The sequence below is a fragment of the Caretta caretta genome, chromosome 3 (assembly GCF_965140235.1).
Source record: "Caretta caretta isolate rCarCar2 chromosome 3, rCarCar1.hap1, whole genome shotgun sequence".
NCBI classification, from domain to species: domain Eukaryota; kingdom Metazoa; phylum Chordata; order Testudines; family Cheloniidae; genus Caretta; species Caretta caretta.
Genome location: NC_134208.1, coordinates 109,989,729 through 110,008,028, shown reverse-complemented (window position 1 = coordinate 110,008,028; position 18,300 = coordinate 109,989,729). Strand labels below are relative to the sequence as shown.

General features: G+C 42.4%; 1 protein-coding gene across 5 annotated transcripts in view; it reads right to left on the bottom strand.

The window, feature by feature from the left end:
* PHACTR2 (phosphatase and actin regulator 2) overlaps nucleotides 1-18,300 on the bottom strand; it is a 225,636-nt gene that overhangs the window by 7,659 nt on the left and 199,677 nt on the right. For 4 of the 5 annotated variants that reach the window (XM_048844344.2, XM_048844347.2, XM_048844346.2 and 1 more), the window contains 3 exons: nucleotides 13,740-13,801; nucleotides 11,059-11,196; nucleotides 6,464-6,540 (listed from right to left, as the gene is read on the bottom strand). In XM_048844344.2, coding sequence (XP_048700301.1) covers nucleotides 6,464-6,540; nucleotides 11,059-11,196; nucleotides 13,740-13,801 — 277 coding nt within the window. The remainder of the gene's footprint in view (nucleotides 1-6,463; nucleotides 6,541-11,058; nucleotides 11,197-13,739; nucleotides 13,802-18,300) is intronic. The other variant, XM_075126787.1, reaches the window with a different exon arrangement.

Here is an 18,300-nt window from a genome sequence, read left to right as displayed (position 1 = left end):
CATGGAAAATATAAAAATACTATATTGAGAATAATTCATCCAGTGCAGGCAAAATATTAAATTTTGGGTAGATATGATTATATGTTTTCTTCTGATATAGAGGGATATTTCAAGGCAAGAGAAAACAAGCTACACTCTACTGCAATATAATATAATTCATAGTTATATATAGGGTCACTTTTTAAAGTATGGGCACAATGGGTTTATCTGCAAAACCCAGTATTTGCATGTTAAGCAGGTGGATAACTAGCTGATGTTATACTGATTTGCAAAGGCAGATGTGTGATTTTAGTATTTATATTAATTAGAATGGTGTCTAATGACTGCAGAGGTTGAATGATGAAACTCATGTGAGGGTGAGACTTTTTAAAAATAACACATAGCACTGTATAAATATACACTATGTTGTCTTCCCAAATCTGAATGTTTACAAATTGGTAAATTATTCTGTTAATAAAATACTGTACATTTAGGAATTCACTTTCTTAGGTGTACATCTAAAATGACCTAATTAGTGTAATTACACAAGGAATCAGGCTACATTATCATGACTAAAAGGAAGGCTTTGGCCATTATACTTTGTAGACAAATAAATGTCAAAGCTTTTCTCTTTATTGTGTATCCAAAGCTCAGTGTTAAATCTGGGTAAGGCAAAAGAACTGTAAAAACAGATTAATAATAACCTATAGAAAGTAGCTCCTTTGTCTTCTCATCCTACCACTGAATTTTATGAGCAAATCTGTTCTGACTAGCTGCAGGCTGCAACTCACTTTTAATTTGTATTTCTTAAATAGTTCTTTTTTCTTTTAAATGAATAATTCATTCTATGCCGCAGAGTCACTTGCCCACGATACTATTAGACCTAAGCCTACTTTTGCTTTTTCAGTCCAATGTTATTAGTGACCTACATGAGTTACATTCCTTTTAACAACAGGGCCTTGAGGAGATTGAAGCTCTTTCCTTTCTCCCAGAATTGCAATCCTACAACATCTGTGCTTGATTCTGCTCTTAACCGCAAAGGTTTTTCTCTAGTGTTACTCCACTGACTTCAGTGTAATTACTCCTTCCTCTCACAGGCCAATCAGAGAGAACAGAGGGAACTGATGGGCAGGATCCCCTGGGAGGCTAATATGAGGGGGAAAGGAGTCCAGGAGAGCTGGCTTTATTTCAAAGAAGCCTTATTGAGGGTGCAGGAACAAACCATCCCGATGTGCAGAAAGAATAGCGAATATGGCAGGCGACCAGCTTGACTTAACGATGAAATCTGTGAGCTTAAACTCAAAAAGGAAGCTTACAAGAAGTGGAAACTTGGACAGATGACTTGGGAGGAGAATAAAAATATTGTTCAAGCATACAGGGATGTAATCAGGAAGGCCAAAGCAAAACTGGAGTTGCAGCTAGCAAGGGATGTGAAGGGTAACAAGAAGGGTTTCTACAGGTACGTTAGCAACAAGAAGGTGGTCAGGGAAAGTGTGGGACCCTTACTGAATGGGGGAGGCAATCTAGTGACAGATGATGAGGAAAAAGCTGAAGTACTCAATGCTTTTTTTGCCTCGTTCTGCACAGACAAGGTCAGCCCCCAAGCTGCTGCACTGGGCAGCACAGTATGGGGAGGAGGTGAGCTGCCCTCAGTGGTGAAAGAACAGGTTAAGGACTATTTAGAAAAGCTGGACATGCACAAGTCCATGGGGCCGGATGTGCTGCATCTGAGGGTGCTGAGGGAGTTGGCTGATGTGATTACAGAGCCATTGGCCATTATCTTTGAAAACTCGTGGTGCTTGGGGGAGGTCCCAGACGATTGAAAAAAAGGCAAATATAGTGCCCATCTTTAAAAAAGGGAAGGAGGAGAATTTAGAGAACTACAGACTCACCTCAGTCCCCAGAAAAATCATGAAGCAGGTCTTCTAGGAATCCATTTTGAAGCACTTGGAGGAGAGGAAGGTGATCAGGAACAATCAGCATGGATTGACCAAGGGTAAGTCATGCCTGACCAACCTGATTGCCTTCTATGATGAGATAACTGGCTCTGTGAATATGGGGAATGCAGTGGACGTGATATACCTTGACTTTAGCAAAGCTTTTGACATGGTCTCCCACAGTATTCTTGCCAGCAAGTTAAAGAAGTATGTGCTGGATGAATGGACGATAAGTTGGATAGAAACTAGATTGGCTAGGTTGTCGGGCTAGATTGTTGGGCTCAACGGGTAGTGATCAACGGCTCGATGTCTAGTTGGCAGCCGGCATTAAGCAGAGTGCCCCAGGGGTCAGTGCTGGGGCCGATTTTGTTCAATATCTTCATTAATGATCTGGACAATGGGACAGATTGCACCCTCAGCAAGTTCGCGGATGACACTGAGCTGTGGGGAGAGATAGATATGCTGGAGGGTAGGGATAGGGTCCAGAGTGACCTAGATAAATTGCAGGATTGGGCCAAAAGAAATCTGATTAGGTTCAACAAGGACAAGTGCAGAGTCCTGCACTTAGCATGGAAGAATCCCATGCACCGCTACAGGCTGGGGACCGACTGGCTAAGTGGCAGTTCTGCAGAAAAGGACCTGGGGATTACAGTGGATAAGAAGCTGGATATGAGTCGGCAGTGTGCCCTCATTGCCAAGAAGGCCAATGGCATACTGGGCTGTATTAGTAGGAGCATTGCCAGCAGATCAAGGGAAGTGATTATTCCCCTCTATTCGGCACTGGTGAGGCCGCACACGGAGTACAGTGTCCAGTTTTGGGCCCCACCCCTCTACAGAAAGGATGTAGACAAATTGGAGAGAGTCCAGTGGAGAGCAACGAAAATGATTAGGGGGCTGGGGCACATGACTTAGGCAGAGAGGCTGAGGGAACTTGGCTTATTTAGTCTGAGAAGAGTGAGTGGGGATTTGATGGCTGCTTTCAACTACCTGACAGGGGGTTCCAAAGAGGATGGAGCTCGGCTGTTCTCAGTGGCGGCAGATGACAGAACAAGGAGCAGTGGTCTTGAGTTGCAGTGGGGGATGTCTAGGTTGGATATTAGGAAACACTATTTCACTAAGAGGGTGGTGAAGCACTGGAATGGGTTATCTAGGGAGGTGGTGGAATCTCCATCCTTAGAGGTTTTTAAGGCCTGGCTTGACAAAGCCCTGGCTGGGATGATTTAGTTGGGGTTGGTCCTGCTTTGAGCAAGGTGTTGGACTAGATGACCTCCTGAGGTCTCTTCCAACCCTAATATTCTATGATTCTAACAGGGAGGGGACACTTTGGGGCCGAGTCTTCCTCAGGTAGTAGCTCCTTGAGGACCACCTGGACTCACTGGTTACGTGCACGATGGATAGGATTGGCATCCCTGTTTCAAGCCCCTCCCCTAAATACCTTTCTCACTGAGTTGCTGCAGTATTGGATCGCTTCAGACCTCTGGGCCCAGCTTCTGAGAATCCTACTGCAATCTGTGTCCATCAACTACTGTTTTCAGTGTTGGTGAGAAACGCTTCCAAGTTCCTCTTTGGTGTCTCTTGTACAAATATGTGCTAATTTTGCCATATAATTTGTAATGATGTAATCAAGGAGTTAAATTTCAATTGTATCAGTTCATAGCACAGAATAGTCTCTTGCAATTTACTTTATATTGCACTTTTCTAAACCTGTATTTTTACATATCCTAAAGACTAACAAATACAAGGAATACAAGACACAGGGAGCCAAATGGAGATACACGAGTTATGCACTTGGCCTAGTGATCTGTATCCATATTCGTTATGGGCATTTTCTAATAGTCTAAGCAAAACACTGGGTTCTAATCCCTAACTGTATGTATGGTTATAATCCTTGGCTCAGTTTTTCCATTTGTAAAAATGACAATGTTTCCTTACCTGCTTTATGCGGTGTTATGAGAATCAATTAGTTCATGTTTATAAACTGCATTGAAGTGCTAGGTGTTATTATAATTACATTAAAAACCTTATTTTAAAAGATGATTAAAGTTGTAAAGTCAAGCACTCAAAAATTAGGAAATGCCAGAATTAAAGTTGATCATTTAGACCAATTCAGCCTCACTGTGAGTATGCATTCTGATACAGTATAGCTCAGGGGTCTCAAACTCAAATCACCAGGAGGGCCACATGAGGACTCGTAGTTGGCTCGAGAGCCGCATCACCCCCTCCCAGCTGCCCCCGCACACCACCCCCACCCCTGGGGTGCAGCAGGGGGCTCAGAGCAGGGAGTTGGGGTGCAGGAGGGGTGTGGGGTGTGGCAGAGGGCTCAGGGCAGGGAGTTGGGGGGAGGGGTGCAGGAGGGGTCGGGTTCTCGCCTGGTGCCGCTTACCTTGAGCGGCTTTGGGGTGGCAGGGGCGCCTGCCTGCCTGTCCTGACCTTGGCCCTGTGCTGCTTCGCTCCAGGAAGCGGTGGGCACCCTGTCCCTGCGGCCCCGGGCGGAGGGGGAGCAGATAACTCCGTGAGCTGTTCTTGTCTGCGGGTACCTCCCTCGAAGCTCCCATTAGCTGCGCTTCCCCGTTCCCAGCCAATGGGAGCTTCAGGGGAGGTAACCACAGGCAAAAAACATCTCACGGAGTTCTCCTCTCCCCCTTCCGCCCTGGTCGTAGGGAAGCGGTGCCCACCGTTTCCCGGAGCAGTGTGGGGCCCTCAGCACCACGGGGTTGGCAAATCCACGGGCCAGATCCAAAGCCCAGAGGGGCTGGATCCAGCCCGGGGCCGGATCCAGCCCGGGGCCATAGTTTTCCCACCCCTGGCCTGGAGGTAGGCTGGGGACACGGCACGCTTGGGAGGGGCCGCGGGGAGCTTGGCGGGTCTCAGGAAAGAACCCCGTGTGTTTGAGACTAGCTACAGGATCACACACAATCACGGAGTGGTGGCAGCAATAGCAGTGGGAGGAAGGGACCCAGTTATGGATCAATTTTTGTGTGTGTTTTATCTGAAGGTTCAGTTTTTATAGAATCATAGAAATGTATGGCTGGAAGGGACCTCGAGAGGTCATCTAGTCCACAACCTCTCTTGATAACCTATTCCAGTACTAAGCTATCCTTCTAGTTAGAACATTTTCCTAATATCTAACCAAAATCTCCCTTGCTGCAGATTAGGGGAGCATGGTGTATGCAATGGTGAATGCAGGGTTTAATTTGTGGTAGGGCTTGCCAGGGCTGAGCCCCGGCACCTCTGGGCCTGGCAGTTCATAGCCCTAGCACCTGTAGGCTCGCTGCATCTGTTATGAATGTAAAAAAATTGCTTGAGCCCCTGCATCTTTTTCATTACAAATCAAGCACTGGTTGAATGATTTTAGCAGCAAGCTCTACTGAGCATAATGCAGACTGCTAAATGCAATCTTCAGAAGCTTAGAATTTGGATAAATCAGAACAGCTTTTTATGGGGACAGCAAAAAAGCACACACCTGACCTCTGGAATAACCCTCTGTCAAATTTCAAAATCCTGCTGCAAATCATAGAGACATGAGAGCTCCTCAAAAAACTGTCAGAAAAAATAATTATAATGGGAATTGTTAGGGGACCTAAATAAAGGATACCACTTTCTCTATAATGATCTATTTGATAATTAGATAGTGGTTTTAAAAATATCAGGGCCTTGTTTATTATTAATACAATAACACTATATTGAGTAATCCTTATGGAGTTGTAGTAGCTTGAGTGCAAAATTGGTTTACACTGTTGGTACCTTCTGATCCCTAATTTAAAATCCACACTAAAACTCCTATTAGCTTCACATTTGTTTTGTTTGATCTGTAACCAGCAAACTATTTTTAGACCAAATTTAAGGTTATTTAGACATGCCCTTTTAAAGATATGGGATTTAAGAAAGACAGGTATTAATCATAGTTCGAAAATTCTTTTAGTTTTTTTTTTTGCCACATCCTAGCTGCAAGATAACGTATCCTGAATACTTCAAACGAGGCTTATTTGAAATATCTTGGTGAGATCTACGGCACAGGTCCAAACAGAGATGCATATTAAAACGTTATTTGTGTCAAATTAGGTATGTTAGAATGGAATGTCTGAATCTGGCAAATTTCCTAAAGATTGCTAGGAGCTCTGGCAATTGTTAGGAAGTTCTCCAGAATGGGAATGGACTTTGTGAAGTTTGCTAGACTGCTAGCTTAGTTCCAGTGTCCCAAAGCACCCACTAACACATACTTTCATATGCAGTGGTTCTATGGAAGCAGGCCTCTCCTCCCACACATGCAGACTGTGAATTTCATCTGGGACATGCTGAATCCAATAAAATGTATGAAAGGATTATTTTTCAGATTTCATAAGCAATCTGTTCCATTTAAAATCTGTTCAATTCTGGTTACCCTCATTGCCATATCAATTATGTGGTTTCAGTGATCACATCAGCAACACTGGGAAATCCCACCAGTCAAGGAATTAATTACAGCATAACTCTAGAGGACTTGGGAAAGGCAGAGACTAATACATTCACCTCTCATTGGCTTTACGCCAAAAGGTACTTTTACTCACCTTGTAAACTGTCGACTTTCCTCATGTACTTCCATTTCTGTGCTTTTAAATTCATTCAGTTCTTTCCGTATTGCTGCCTAATTAAAAACATGCACAAACATCAGAAAGGTGAACATCCAATAAAAATACATTAACAGAACAAATTCCAACTCCTATGAGGTTCAAAATACCCTAATCTCTATTGTTTTCCATTTACTTTTCACTTAAATCCTTTCATTTAATCCATCACTCTTGCACACTTCTGATCCCAAGAACACAGTGGCTCTTTCAATTATGGTTATTTGAAGCAGTAAAACCATTTTTAGGAAAGCCATAAGAAAATATCTGGGGCCAGAAAATCCCTCCCCCAAAATATGACATTTGCAACAAAAGAAGCAGGGAAAGGGAATTTGTCACCCTCAACAGCCACCTGCTTAGTATGCATCTGCAAAGAGATTATCACAGCATACAGCCCTGGAGGGGAGGATGAGTCATACTTCATGCATAGCAATTGCATAAACTGCAAGATTCCTATAGCTCCCGACTGGAGACAAGATTTTAGGAATGCTAGATGAATGCCACTTTTCAAATGGAAATTAGTCACTCTGTTTGATCAATTTTATGTAACATTACGTGAGGTGTTTGGACATTCCAGGGCCCTGTTTTCAGCTGGTAGATACTAAAGAACAGCAGAAATTCAGCACACTTTAAAATGTCAGTCCTTAATGCCTATGAAAAAGAATGGTAATCAATTTAATTCACTATGTAATTCATATAATTTCTTAAATGGCCACTCTACACACACAGGTATTGCTATAAATGCTTTTGGTCCAAATCTATAAATATTTTAAAACCACGGCTTTCAGACCCCGCTGTTCAGTGAAAGGTTTGTTCTGTCTTTCTTCTTTCTGTATGTCAAATACAAGTAATACCATTTGAGTAATCCTTTAAAAAAGCAGCTCATTAAAGAGCAATGTCTTTCAAAGCAGGACAGAATTCCAGTGTGGTAAGTTTACACTGTGTCATCAGAATGCCATCTCCTAAATGATAAATTTCACATTCCAGCAGGGGACTGTCCTGCTTAACACCAATGATACACTAGCACAAGGCTGCTGAAATAGTAAGGAAAGAGACAGCTCAGATATTGCACCCTTCCTTGTTTTTAAGCATATGCCATACTGATTGACAAGATATCAGAGTCCTGAATCCACAGAACTGGTATAGCGCAGGCTTCATAGATTCATAGAATCTAGGGTTGGAAGAGACCTCAGGAGGTCATCTAGTCCAACCCCCTGCTCAAAGCAGGACCAACACCAACTAAATCATCCCAGCCAAGGCTTTGTCAAGCCAGGCCTTAAAAACCTCTAAGGATGGAGATTCCATCACCTCCCTGATGAAATAGTTCCAGTGCTTCACCACCCTCCTAGTGAAATAGTTTTTCCTAATATCCAACCTAGACCTCCCCCACTGCAACTTGAGACCATTACTCCTCGTTCTGTCATCTGCCACCACTGAGAACAGCTGAGCTTCATCTTCTTTGGAACCCCCCTTCAGGTAGCCGAAGGCTGCTATCAGATCCCCCCTCACTCTTCTCTTCTGCAGACTAAATAACCCAAGTTCCCTCAGCCTCTCATAGATTAGGGCTGGAAGAGACCTCAGGAGACCTCTTTTCCACTGATGTGCTTCAACTGGACCTAGAGGAACTACTTCTACGGAAAAGAGGTAATGGAGTCTTCAGATTCACTGGACCCTTTGCCCCTCTGCTGAGACTGAAAACATGGAGACCAATTTGTGCCAACTGTGCTGTGGAAACCTGTTCATTAAAAAATGTATTGAGCCTAAAAATGTACTTCAGGTGGGTAATAATGTATGCAGTGTTGTTGGTCCCAGGGTATCAGAGAGACAAGGCGGGTGAGGTAATCTCTTTTATTGGTCCCTGTCTCTCAGGTGGTGAATAATGACTTTCAGCCACTATTAGCCAGACCTGAGCATGTGACCTACAAGTGAAAAAATTCCACTGCTATCATGAACAATCAAGCCCTTCTTATATCATTTCTAAATGTGGCACTCTGATCTGCTGTGACTTGAGGCCTCATCTACACTGATTTGACCTATCAGCGCTAGCTACCAGTGTAGTTTGCTTGGTGCAACTCCCAACGCAGATGGATAAAGCTGCTATTTGCACCAGGACTGCTCACCTCAGTTTCCTGCAAGGTGCTGAGTGCTCTAAGCTCCTGAAGACTTCATGGGGAATAGAGAATGTTCAGTACCTGAAGCCCAGGGTCCTGAGCCCCGCCACCCGGGAAGAAGCTGAAGCCTGAGCAATGCAGCTTGGCATGGGCCCCTATGGCATGGGGCCCCAGGCAATTGCCCTGCTTGCTACCTACTAACACAGGTCCTGGCTTTTATATGCAGAAAACCAGTTGTTGTGGCACAGGTGGGCCGTGGAGTTTTTAATCGCATGTTCGGGGGGGGAGGCTCAGAAAGAAAAAGGTTGAGAACCTCTGCCTTACTTGGTATTGCAGCATCTTGAATTTTCTCCACAATTTAGTCCAGAAACGGTGGTTGGTAAACCACCCATTTCTAGTAGAGAAATCCTGCAGGTATCTTTGCAGGGGGAGTGGTGGTCAAAGAGGGGAATGGGACAGCTGACTAGATTTTTCTGAAATGCCCTATTGATTTGACTTAAAAAAAAAAAAAAGAAAAGTAATTCCTTCCAGAAAGGCAGAGGAACAATCAGCTTAACAGAATTGCACCCAAATAGTGTGTTGTACTGTGTAAGGTACAAACTTCCGGAAGAAAACAGTGCTCTTCACAGCATGATCAACAGTAACAGGAATGGCCAGCTCTTTCCTTGTGGGCTAATGTCATAACTGGATCCTGAACTTTACAGCCATTTCACAACAAAAATCTGAGGATTCAAGCCAGCTTCTCTTGCCTCTCTTCCCACCCCTACATTCACCTCTCTCAACTTGCCCCCTTCTTTTGTACAAGTTAGAGATATCCAATAATGTGAAGCACCCGGGATTCCTTCAGATCTGAGCATGGCATGGAAACACCATGGCTGAGGATCTCCAAAGGAGACTTAAGGCCAAATGTCTTTGGTGACTCTACTTGATCTTTCAGAGGCCTTTAAGACAGTTGATTATGAGGGGCTGCTGAAGTAACTGCAGGCTGGCAAGAGTAGATGGGATCACGTGATAATTCATCCTCTCATTCCTTTCAGAGGAATAGTGACAGGGGATGGTGTTGGGTGACTGGTCCTCTCTTTCAACTGTGAAGTCTTGCAGGGCTCAGTTCTGACAGCCCTACTGTTCAACCATTATAAAACCACGAGGGGAGATCATGAGGAAATACGGGCTACAGTGAATTCAATGTACTGGTGACTTTCTGCTCTAGAGCCCCTTTTCATCAGACTCAGATGTACCGGTCTACATGCTCTCCCAAAATCTGGCATAGATGGGGCCTGAACAAAGCCAGTTGACCTAAATTCAATTCTGAAAATAGTGATAATGCTGGTTGAAAATATTGTGAGGATCTGGCAAGGTATATGGACTGCTTCCTCCTTTGAGAGTGTCCATCGGCCTGTTGTGAAAGCAGAAGGTAATATCAGGATTTAAAGTTAGTGACACCATTGCACATAGATGCTCAGATGGCACCAGTGGGCACAGCCATCTTTTCTTCCCCATTTGGGGCTGGCATGGACAACCCTTTCCTCTCTGATGCAGACACTGCTACAGCCACTCAGGTCTTTGTTCCCGCCTGGCTAGAACAGTGTAACTCACTGTACTTGGAGCGAACTGCTAAAGTCACTTGGAAGCTAAGACTAGTAGCTGCCACTGCCTTTTGAGTGGGAGCTGGTTCCTTATGCTCTGCCCTCTGAAGTTATCTGCAGCCACAAAGAATGAAAACACGTTGTTCTCAGACTTGAATCCATTTTTTAGCAAAGTAAGCCTGAAATATTTTATGACTTTTCACCAAAAAGCATGACTTTTCTTCTGAATTATTTTACCTAATTTTTAAAACTCTACTTATAAGTAAATAAGAAACCTGGTAGCTTCTCTCACTATTTAAAGTTCTCTCTACTACCGAGTTAATCTCACCTCTCTGTTAAATTGCAGGGTAAAGACATAGGATTTTGACGCTGAAGGCTGAGTTTATTCCCCAATGGTGCATGAATGCAGTTGGTCACCTGACAAATGTAGTGATGGTGTATTCATGTGGCCAAACATTTTACAGTAATGGGAGAGCCTGTTATATTTCACTGTAACTGGTTTTAAAAGCAGCACTTAAGGGCCAGCATGTAGGCCTCTAACTGCAGAAACATTGGTTAAATTCCAAGGACTGCAACTAAAAGCTCACAGCAGTGATGTAACTGGCCTAGGAGGGATTTTAAAAGTGTGAGAGATTCATCTCTGAACTGCCACAACTGAGCTGGTAAGTACAATTTTAATAGGCATCTGAGTGGGTTCTGCTATGTGTGGGGAATGCATGGTACCCTGTCAATGTCACTGCCTCAAGAAGATGTCATTAATGATACTAGTGTGGAGGGACTGAAAATAAGACCGGAGACATATTTTGAAAGTTATAGAATTCAATCTCTATTTGTCTCTTGCCTTGTCTGCAGGCGTTAACCTTGCCCAGGGCTTGTCTGCTCGGCGATCATAATCTGGGGAATCTGTTACCTCCACATACTCATTGAAACGTAGGATTCTTCTTGCCTGCAGTTCAGCCACTGTAGGTCTCAGACTGAGCTGTGAACAGGAGGTGGAAAAGAGTAAATTGAATAAGCCAAAATAAAACCTAGGGTATGACGTAACCTCAAGAGAACATTAATGGTATTTCTAATCAGGGTCACTTTCAGGTGTCTAAAAAAAGGCACCATCTAGGGAACATCAAACAGGAACTAGAAAGCAGTGCAACCTAGTTTCTTAGAGTATAAAATTAATCTTCGTCAGACAGGCCACAAAGAATCTTGACAGATCGTCTCTAAAACATTAATTTTTACTTTGCTACACTGGTGCTATTTACCCTCTTAGACAATGCTAGTATTTACATTAATACCTACAATCATCTGTTTTTCACTACAAAAAGAGAACAGGTTTTTGATGGGTTTCTCTAACTAAAAAGAATTTGTGAATCAGAGAGTCTATCTTTATTATGATATTGAACCAAATGATCTGAGTCACCCCAACCAAGGTACACATTAACTAATGTGAACTAATGATTGTCACAGTAAACAAAATTCTGCCATTGCACATATATTTTTGAAAGTGTAGGGAAATTGTATGTCATACTACGGGGCTTCCTCATCTCAAAAAGGATAGAGCAGAACTGGAAAGGATACAGAGAAGACCAATGAGAATGATCAAGGGTCTGGAAAAAAAATGCTCATATGGAGAGAGACTAAAAAAGCTAGGAATGTTTTCCTTAGAAAAGAGACCCATAAGAGGGGACATGATAAAAAATATATAAAATAACAAATAGAATAGAGAAGGTAAATTGGGAACTTCTGTTCTCCCTCTCTTGTAACCCAAGCACACGGGGATATTCCATGAAATTAAAAGGTTAAAATTCAAAACCGATAAAAAGAAATACTTTCACACAGGTTTCAGAGTAACAGCCGTGTTAGTCTGTATTTGCAAAAAGAAAAGGAGTACTTGTGGCACCTTAGAGACTAACCAATTTATTTGAGCATAAGTGTTTGTGAGCAACAGAAGTGAGCTGTAGCTCACGAAAGCTTATGCTCAAATAAATTGGTTAGTCTCTAAGGTGCCACAAGTACTCCTTTTCTACTTTCACACAGAATGTTTCATTAAACTGTGGAACTCATTGCCAGGAAGTCACTGAGGCCAAGAACTAAACAAGATTTGAAAAGGGATTGGATAGTTGTATGGATAGCAAGAATATCCAACATTATTGCAATTAACACAATTTTGGAAGGGATATTAAACCTTCTGCTTCAGGGGGTTTAATCTGTAACTGTTAGGGACCAGGATGAGCTCAGGGTAGGGGGCAGACAATCTCACATCTGTCTACTATGGGATTCTTACACCTTCCTCTGAAACATCTGGTGCTGGCCACTGTCAGAGACAGGATATGAAACTAAGTGGACCTTGGGTCTGATCTAGTATGACAATTCCTGTATTCCCAAAATCCAGTTGATATCACTGGGTTTGCATTGGTTTAATGGAGAGCAGAATATAGCCCTAATCTGCAATAACATGCACGTTTACAAGCAATTTAGACACAGTTAGAAAAACAGTAATTTTTTATGTGCTTGTTGCTTCAGGATCACATATATATAATTAATAATATATATGTACACACACATCAAATATGTGCATTATATATATATGTAAAATTATTTTTTAAGGTTTTAAACTTCTCATTATTCAGAAAAAAAGAGACATCCATGAGATTAACAGGACAATCACAATCCAAAAAAGTAACACAATTTAACAATTGACTTGGGCACAATGATAAATATTTTGTATACTGTGGTTCTCTCTTGTACTAGACTAGGAAAGACAAGCAAAAAGTTATACATTACCTGTTGAGAGAGCCTTGCATTGCAATGTTTTACATGGTACTACCCACTTTGCTCTGGATGATCAATTTTAGTGATTTAGATATACTCGATGGATCAGGACTGTGCCGTTGTCCCACTAAGAGCTCTGAGAGACACTGTGCATCACTGAGGCACTGTGGGTGGTATTTTCAGAAACCTTCAGTGTTGGCTTATGTCTGCTACCACTGAAGTGAGTGGGAGATTTACCATTGACTTCAATGGGAACAGAGTTAGGCCAACCCTGAACAGGAGAATGCAGTATGTGCTCCCATCTGTGATGGGCAAGCTCTACTGGCTTGTGTATCGGATAGTGGTGGAGGGCTCTTCAGGGCCTCACACCTCTTCCAGCACCCTCCTTTTCCAAAAGAGGCAAGTACCTACACCTGGGGTTGCATGGGTGTGTGTGCGCACACTCGGGAAAGCTCCTGGTACTCACACCCCCTCCTTACACACACATGCAAAGGCTAATCACAATCGGGCCCTACATTTCCTTCAAAGATGGCAGTTCTGCCCTGTAAAAATGCTAGGGAAAATTGGACAGACTGGATTTATACCAAGGATGACTTTGGCCCATTCTATCTTTTAAACAGGGTTTACCTTTTGGGAAAATGGAGATGGGAAAGGGAATTTTGTCAGTATGTCTGAATATACTTTAGAATAATATAAAGAAAAATTCTCATCCTTTATTATACATACAAGTATACTACACATAAAACATTTTATCACCTTTCTGCTGAGTCTGCGTTTTAATTCCCTCCTGGCTTCCTGTTCTTCTTCTTCATTCTTCTCTGTTTTTGGAAGAGAGAAATAAAGGGGATGAGAAAGGGGCTATAACTGTATATGGTATATTTCTCCTGGCAGTAAGTTTCAGGCCTTAGAATATTGGCTCATGCATACTCATATTTCTGAGCTATCCTATTTTTGTGTGTGTGTTCTCATTGCCTTTCTCTGTCCTCTCCAATTCCCAACTCTGTAGCCTTCTGTAGCTATCACCCTGTGCCTGGAATATAGCAGAGAGGCTACCGTCATTTCCACTCTGTGAAATAACAAACAAGGAGTTGCACAGCTGCTTCACCTACCTGCCAAGAGACTAAGATCATCATTGCCTTTATTCCCAAGGTCCCCTTTACCTTAGTCTAGAATCAGAGTTTAATTGTGTTTACTAGGGCAGAGAAAATAATTTGCAGTGAATAACCTACCTGATGAACCTAACCTCTTTTTTTTGCTCCCAGAAAATCCATGAGCAGAGAGCAAATTCCTCAAATTTGTTTGTTAGTGGAAATTAGACAGTGAACTGCTTTGTTGTTGTTTTTTGTTAGATTCCATGGATTGATCATTAATAGTTCTCAGTGAGCATCTGATTTTCATAATTTGAGCTGTCTTGGTTAATTGTGATTAGTCAGACCAATCACAATTTATTATTTCTGTTCCTTGGTCAGATGAGGCAAATAATTTCATACACAACTTTAAAATTTCTGCAGATATTTGTGCATGTAACTGAAATTTGCTTTCCAGAAACTTTTGTGTCAGTGAAAACTGATTGCCTGAATGTCTGTGGAAAGCAAATTAGAAAGGGGTACAACCATGGGTGAAACAAATTATTTTAAACTGATGAATGTTTGCAGAAAATTATTTGTATCATTTGCCCAGCTCTGTTGCTTATGTCTGAGTGTATCTTTACTGTGGATGAAATATTCCAATCAGAGATGTTGGCTGAACTGCAAAGCTCAGATCTGGATCCACATTTCCTCCAGGACATGAGTTTGGATTGAGAGTTTTGGTTCAGGACCAACTCTAGTTCTAAAGGAGTTTATCTGTCCACTGCGGATGTGACCACACTGCGTTAGAAGAAGGTGAGAGCACAGTTTTGAACACTTGTTCAGTATGATTTGCCCTCATCCATAATAAATGGCCAAACTGTGTGAACATACAGTGTTTCCAAAACGAAGTTTGAATCTCGCGTAGGCGTTAGGCTTATGGTTGTTCAACAGGTACACCTGTTGTAAACGTTTTCACAGAGGGTGACCTGGGTATCACTGAAGACAGATCATCATTCAAGACTTGTAAATTTCCTTTGATAAAGCATGAGATGCAGAGAAAGAAACAAACAACAAAAAACAGCATCAGACGAAAATCACAGCACCCGAAAGAAGTCATCAACACCAGCACTGCTCCTCAAGAAGATTTTGCCACCAAACTTCAAGCTTCAAGCGAGATAAAATCTTGCAAAGGCTGCCAAGGCTAGGTTAACTCTATGATTGAAATTACATGTATTGAGATATGGAAGTGAATATTCTTCATATGACTTCTTTAAGTAGTCTAACTAAAGCTCTCTTTCCACAGAGTTTAACAAGATCACTTACCTTTACTCATTTATTAGCTGTTTTAGTATATTTATGATGACTCACGTGGAAATGACTTACTTTTAAACAAACTTCCCTCTGTAATCAATAACCACAATATCTAAGGCAACTAAACAGAATCTATTCAATTAGGGATTAAGTCACTTGGTATTAGCTCATTTAGAGAAGACTGTCCCTACAGGAACTGGATCTCCCGGGTGTAATCTCTGTTGCAAGCTCTTCATGAGGGAAGAGAGAGCCCAGAGGAGATTGTAAGTGAACACACACGTTGTACTGTTGCCTGTTTTTGTTATTTTCTTTCTGGAATTAGTTATTATTCATAACTTTGAATTCTCTTGCTTGTCTAAATCACTGTATGTCCTAAAGCATGGTAAGAACCTCCATATGAGAAATACTGGGATTATGTCTCTGAATTTATATCACAAGGAACCATTACTAATCATTTAGTCTACCGGATCTATGTTTCTCTAGACCATAATTCTTTTAAATTTGGGGATACAATTACTTGGCAATAGGCACAGGATGTGCTGGCCTTTAAAGGGGGTCAGAGCTCAGCTGCCCTCTGTGCCACCAAGGTGAAGGGAATAAATTCTGGGGTCACGTGGTTGAAGATTGTAACTCAGAGCTAGGCCTCTTGCAAAGCTTGAGTTAAGGGAGAAGGCTAGAGATGAGAAAAGAGCAGAGAGTTTCTCCTTAGCAACCAGGCCTGGGAGTGTGCACCTTGAAGGGAGCAGGTTAGGAAGGCTGGAAGTAGGACTGGCTAGAAAGAATTCCATTTTGTGAATAATTTTGAGATTGGGATATTTGTTTTTGTTTTCTATTTGAGTGAAAATGAGACCTTTTGAATTCTTTTGTGAAAAATTATTAACAAGAGAGAGACTGCCCCCACTAGTAACAGCCCAGTGGTTAGCGATGTGGGAGACCCAGGTTTGAGCCCCTACACTGCCTGATTTGGAGCAAGGACATGAATGTGGGTCTCCCACATCCCAGAGGAGTGCTGTAATCACTTGGCTATTGGGTGTGTGTGTTTGTCTGTTTCTCTCTCTCCCCCGACCCTTGTTCCTTCACCTGAAAGTTCATCCCAGACCGAAGAAATCTTCGCACTGAAATTTTAGTGGAAACTGAGACATTTCCACAAGAACATTTTGGTTTTGATGAATCCAAAGAAATGTTTAGTTGAAAAATTCCTGAACAGCTCTAGCTGGAAGCCACTCTGTTGAAGGAAAGCTCCAGCAGAAGGGAATAGAGAGCCTTCTTTATACCCACACAGAGGGTGTGAGGAACGAGGCCTGCATTGAGTCGATGAGCTCCATCAGGAGACCCTACAGTCAGGAGAAAGGACATGGCTTATATGTTGAACTTATGTTGAACTGTTTTATTTGGAGAAATAAAACTCAAGCCCTAAAGAAAAAGGACTGAAATCCTGTGGCTACGTAGAGTTCTTTGATACACTGGCTGAGGAGCTGGCTCACTGACTTAAGGCACTCAGCACTGTAACTCACGCATAAAACACCCTTTTCACACTGTAACAGGGTGGATTGCCCCTTCAGGGCTGGAGGGCTATGGCTAGTCAGCCCTGATTACAGCATGATCCCCATCTTGGAGAGATTAGGAATTCCAGGTGGTTTGCCCTATAAAGAGCAGCAATGGGCTCTCTGCAATGAAGGGGAGAAGCTCAGGAAGCTGTGGAGTCTGCAAAAGCTTCTGTGAGGAAGACCCTCAGACTGTGGGAGTTGATCATGGTAGGGACCCCTGGGAAAGATCTAGTCCATGCAGAAGAGACAATGCAAAGGCCCCAAGCAGGAAAGGCTGGGAGGTGCAAGAGAAACCTTGTGTTGTGTGGGATTATGAACGGACTGTTTGGGATTTTAAATTTTATTTAGAGTTCATTTTATATTAATAAACCCAGACTCCAAGAAGGGATATTTTTGACCAAGAAAATGCCTGGGTGAAATTTTATTTGAGCAGTCCAAGAGGGAAAAACTGAGACAGGCTGCCTGTAGTAAGATCCTAGACCACAAGAGGATGCACAGGAGATAGTTGGCCAAGAAGACCAAACATTGTTTTAGTGTAATTCCTACATAAATACTGTCCTTAAAACAGTTCTCAGCAATAGAATAATGTTTTTGTTTTCCGTAATTAGCCATACAGGGTGAGAGTTTGAAAGATGCCTAAGTGATTTAGGAGCATGAGTACCACCAAAATTCAGATGTGCTCCTAACTCACTTAGGCACATTAGAAAATCCCTCCTCAGTGCCAAATTCTGGCTGCAGGTATGAAAGTGGCTGACTTGCCCAAACAGGCATACACATTCATGCTGCAAAAGAAGTGTTCATGGGACCAGTTTGGCTGCTCTCCACCCTAGGAGCAGAAATCATCTGTATGGGGCTGAGAGTTAAATGCACGCACCATGCTCGCAATCTGCAAGCCCTATCCTGGAATGTCCCTCTGCAGCTCCACCTACGGACGACCTGCAGAGTGATCTCCTCTGGTTTGAAGGGCAGCTGGAATTTGACCGGAAAAACTATTCTATGGTTTCCTTCCTCTCCTGGCTGCTGCTTCTGGAACATACATGAAGGCACTGCCCAAGCCAGAATTTGATCCTAGATGAGAGGAATTTTAAATTGATGTCAATTATGGGATAGTTTGGTGTCTCTTTAAATCAGTGACCTTGGAGAAATAAACATCTATGCCATGACTGCGACAGAAAATACTGGCATTTTAGACCCTGGCCTCATTATGGGATTTTTAATTCACCACAGAAAGTCAGGAAGAAAAGAGAGAAATCTTTCCGCATAAGGACTGTTCTGTTTTCAACTATAAAGTAATCCAGGAGCGTAAAACTGAACTTTCCACTAAGTCCCTGTGGGGATTAGCTATGTTTAGATTACTTTGTAGGATTGCTAGGGAAATGAAAAAGACGA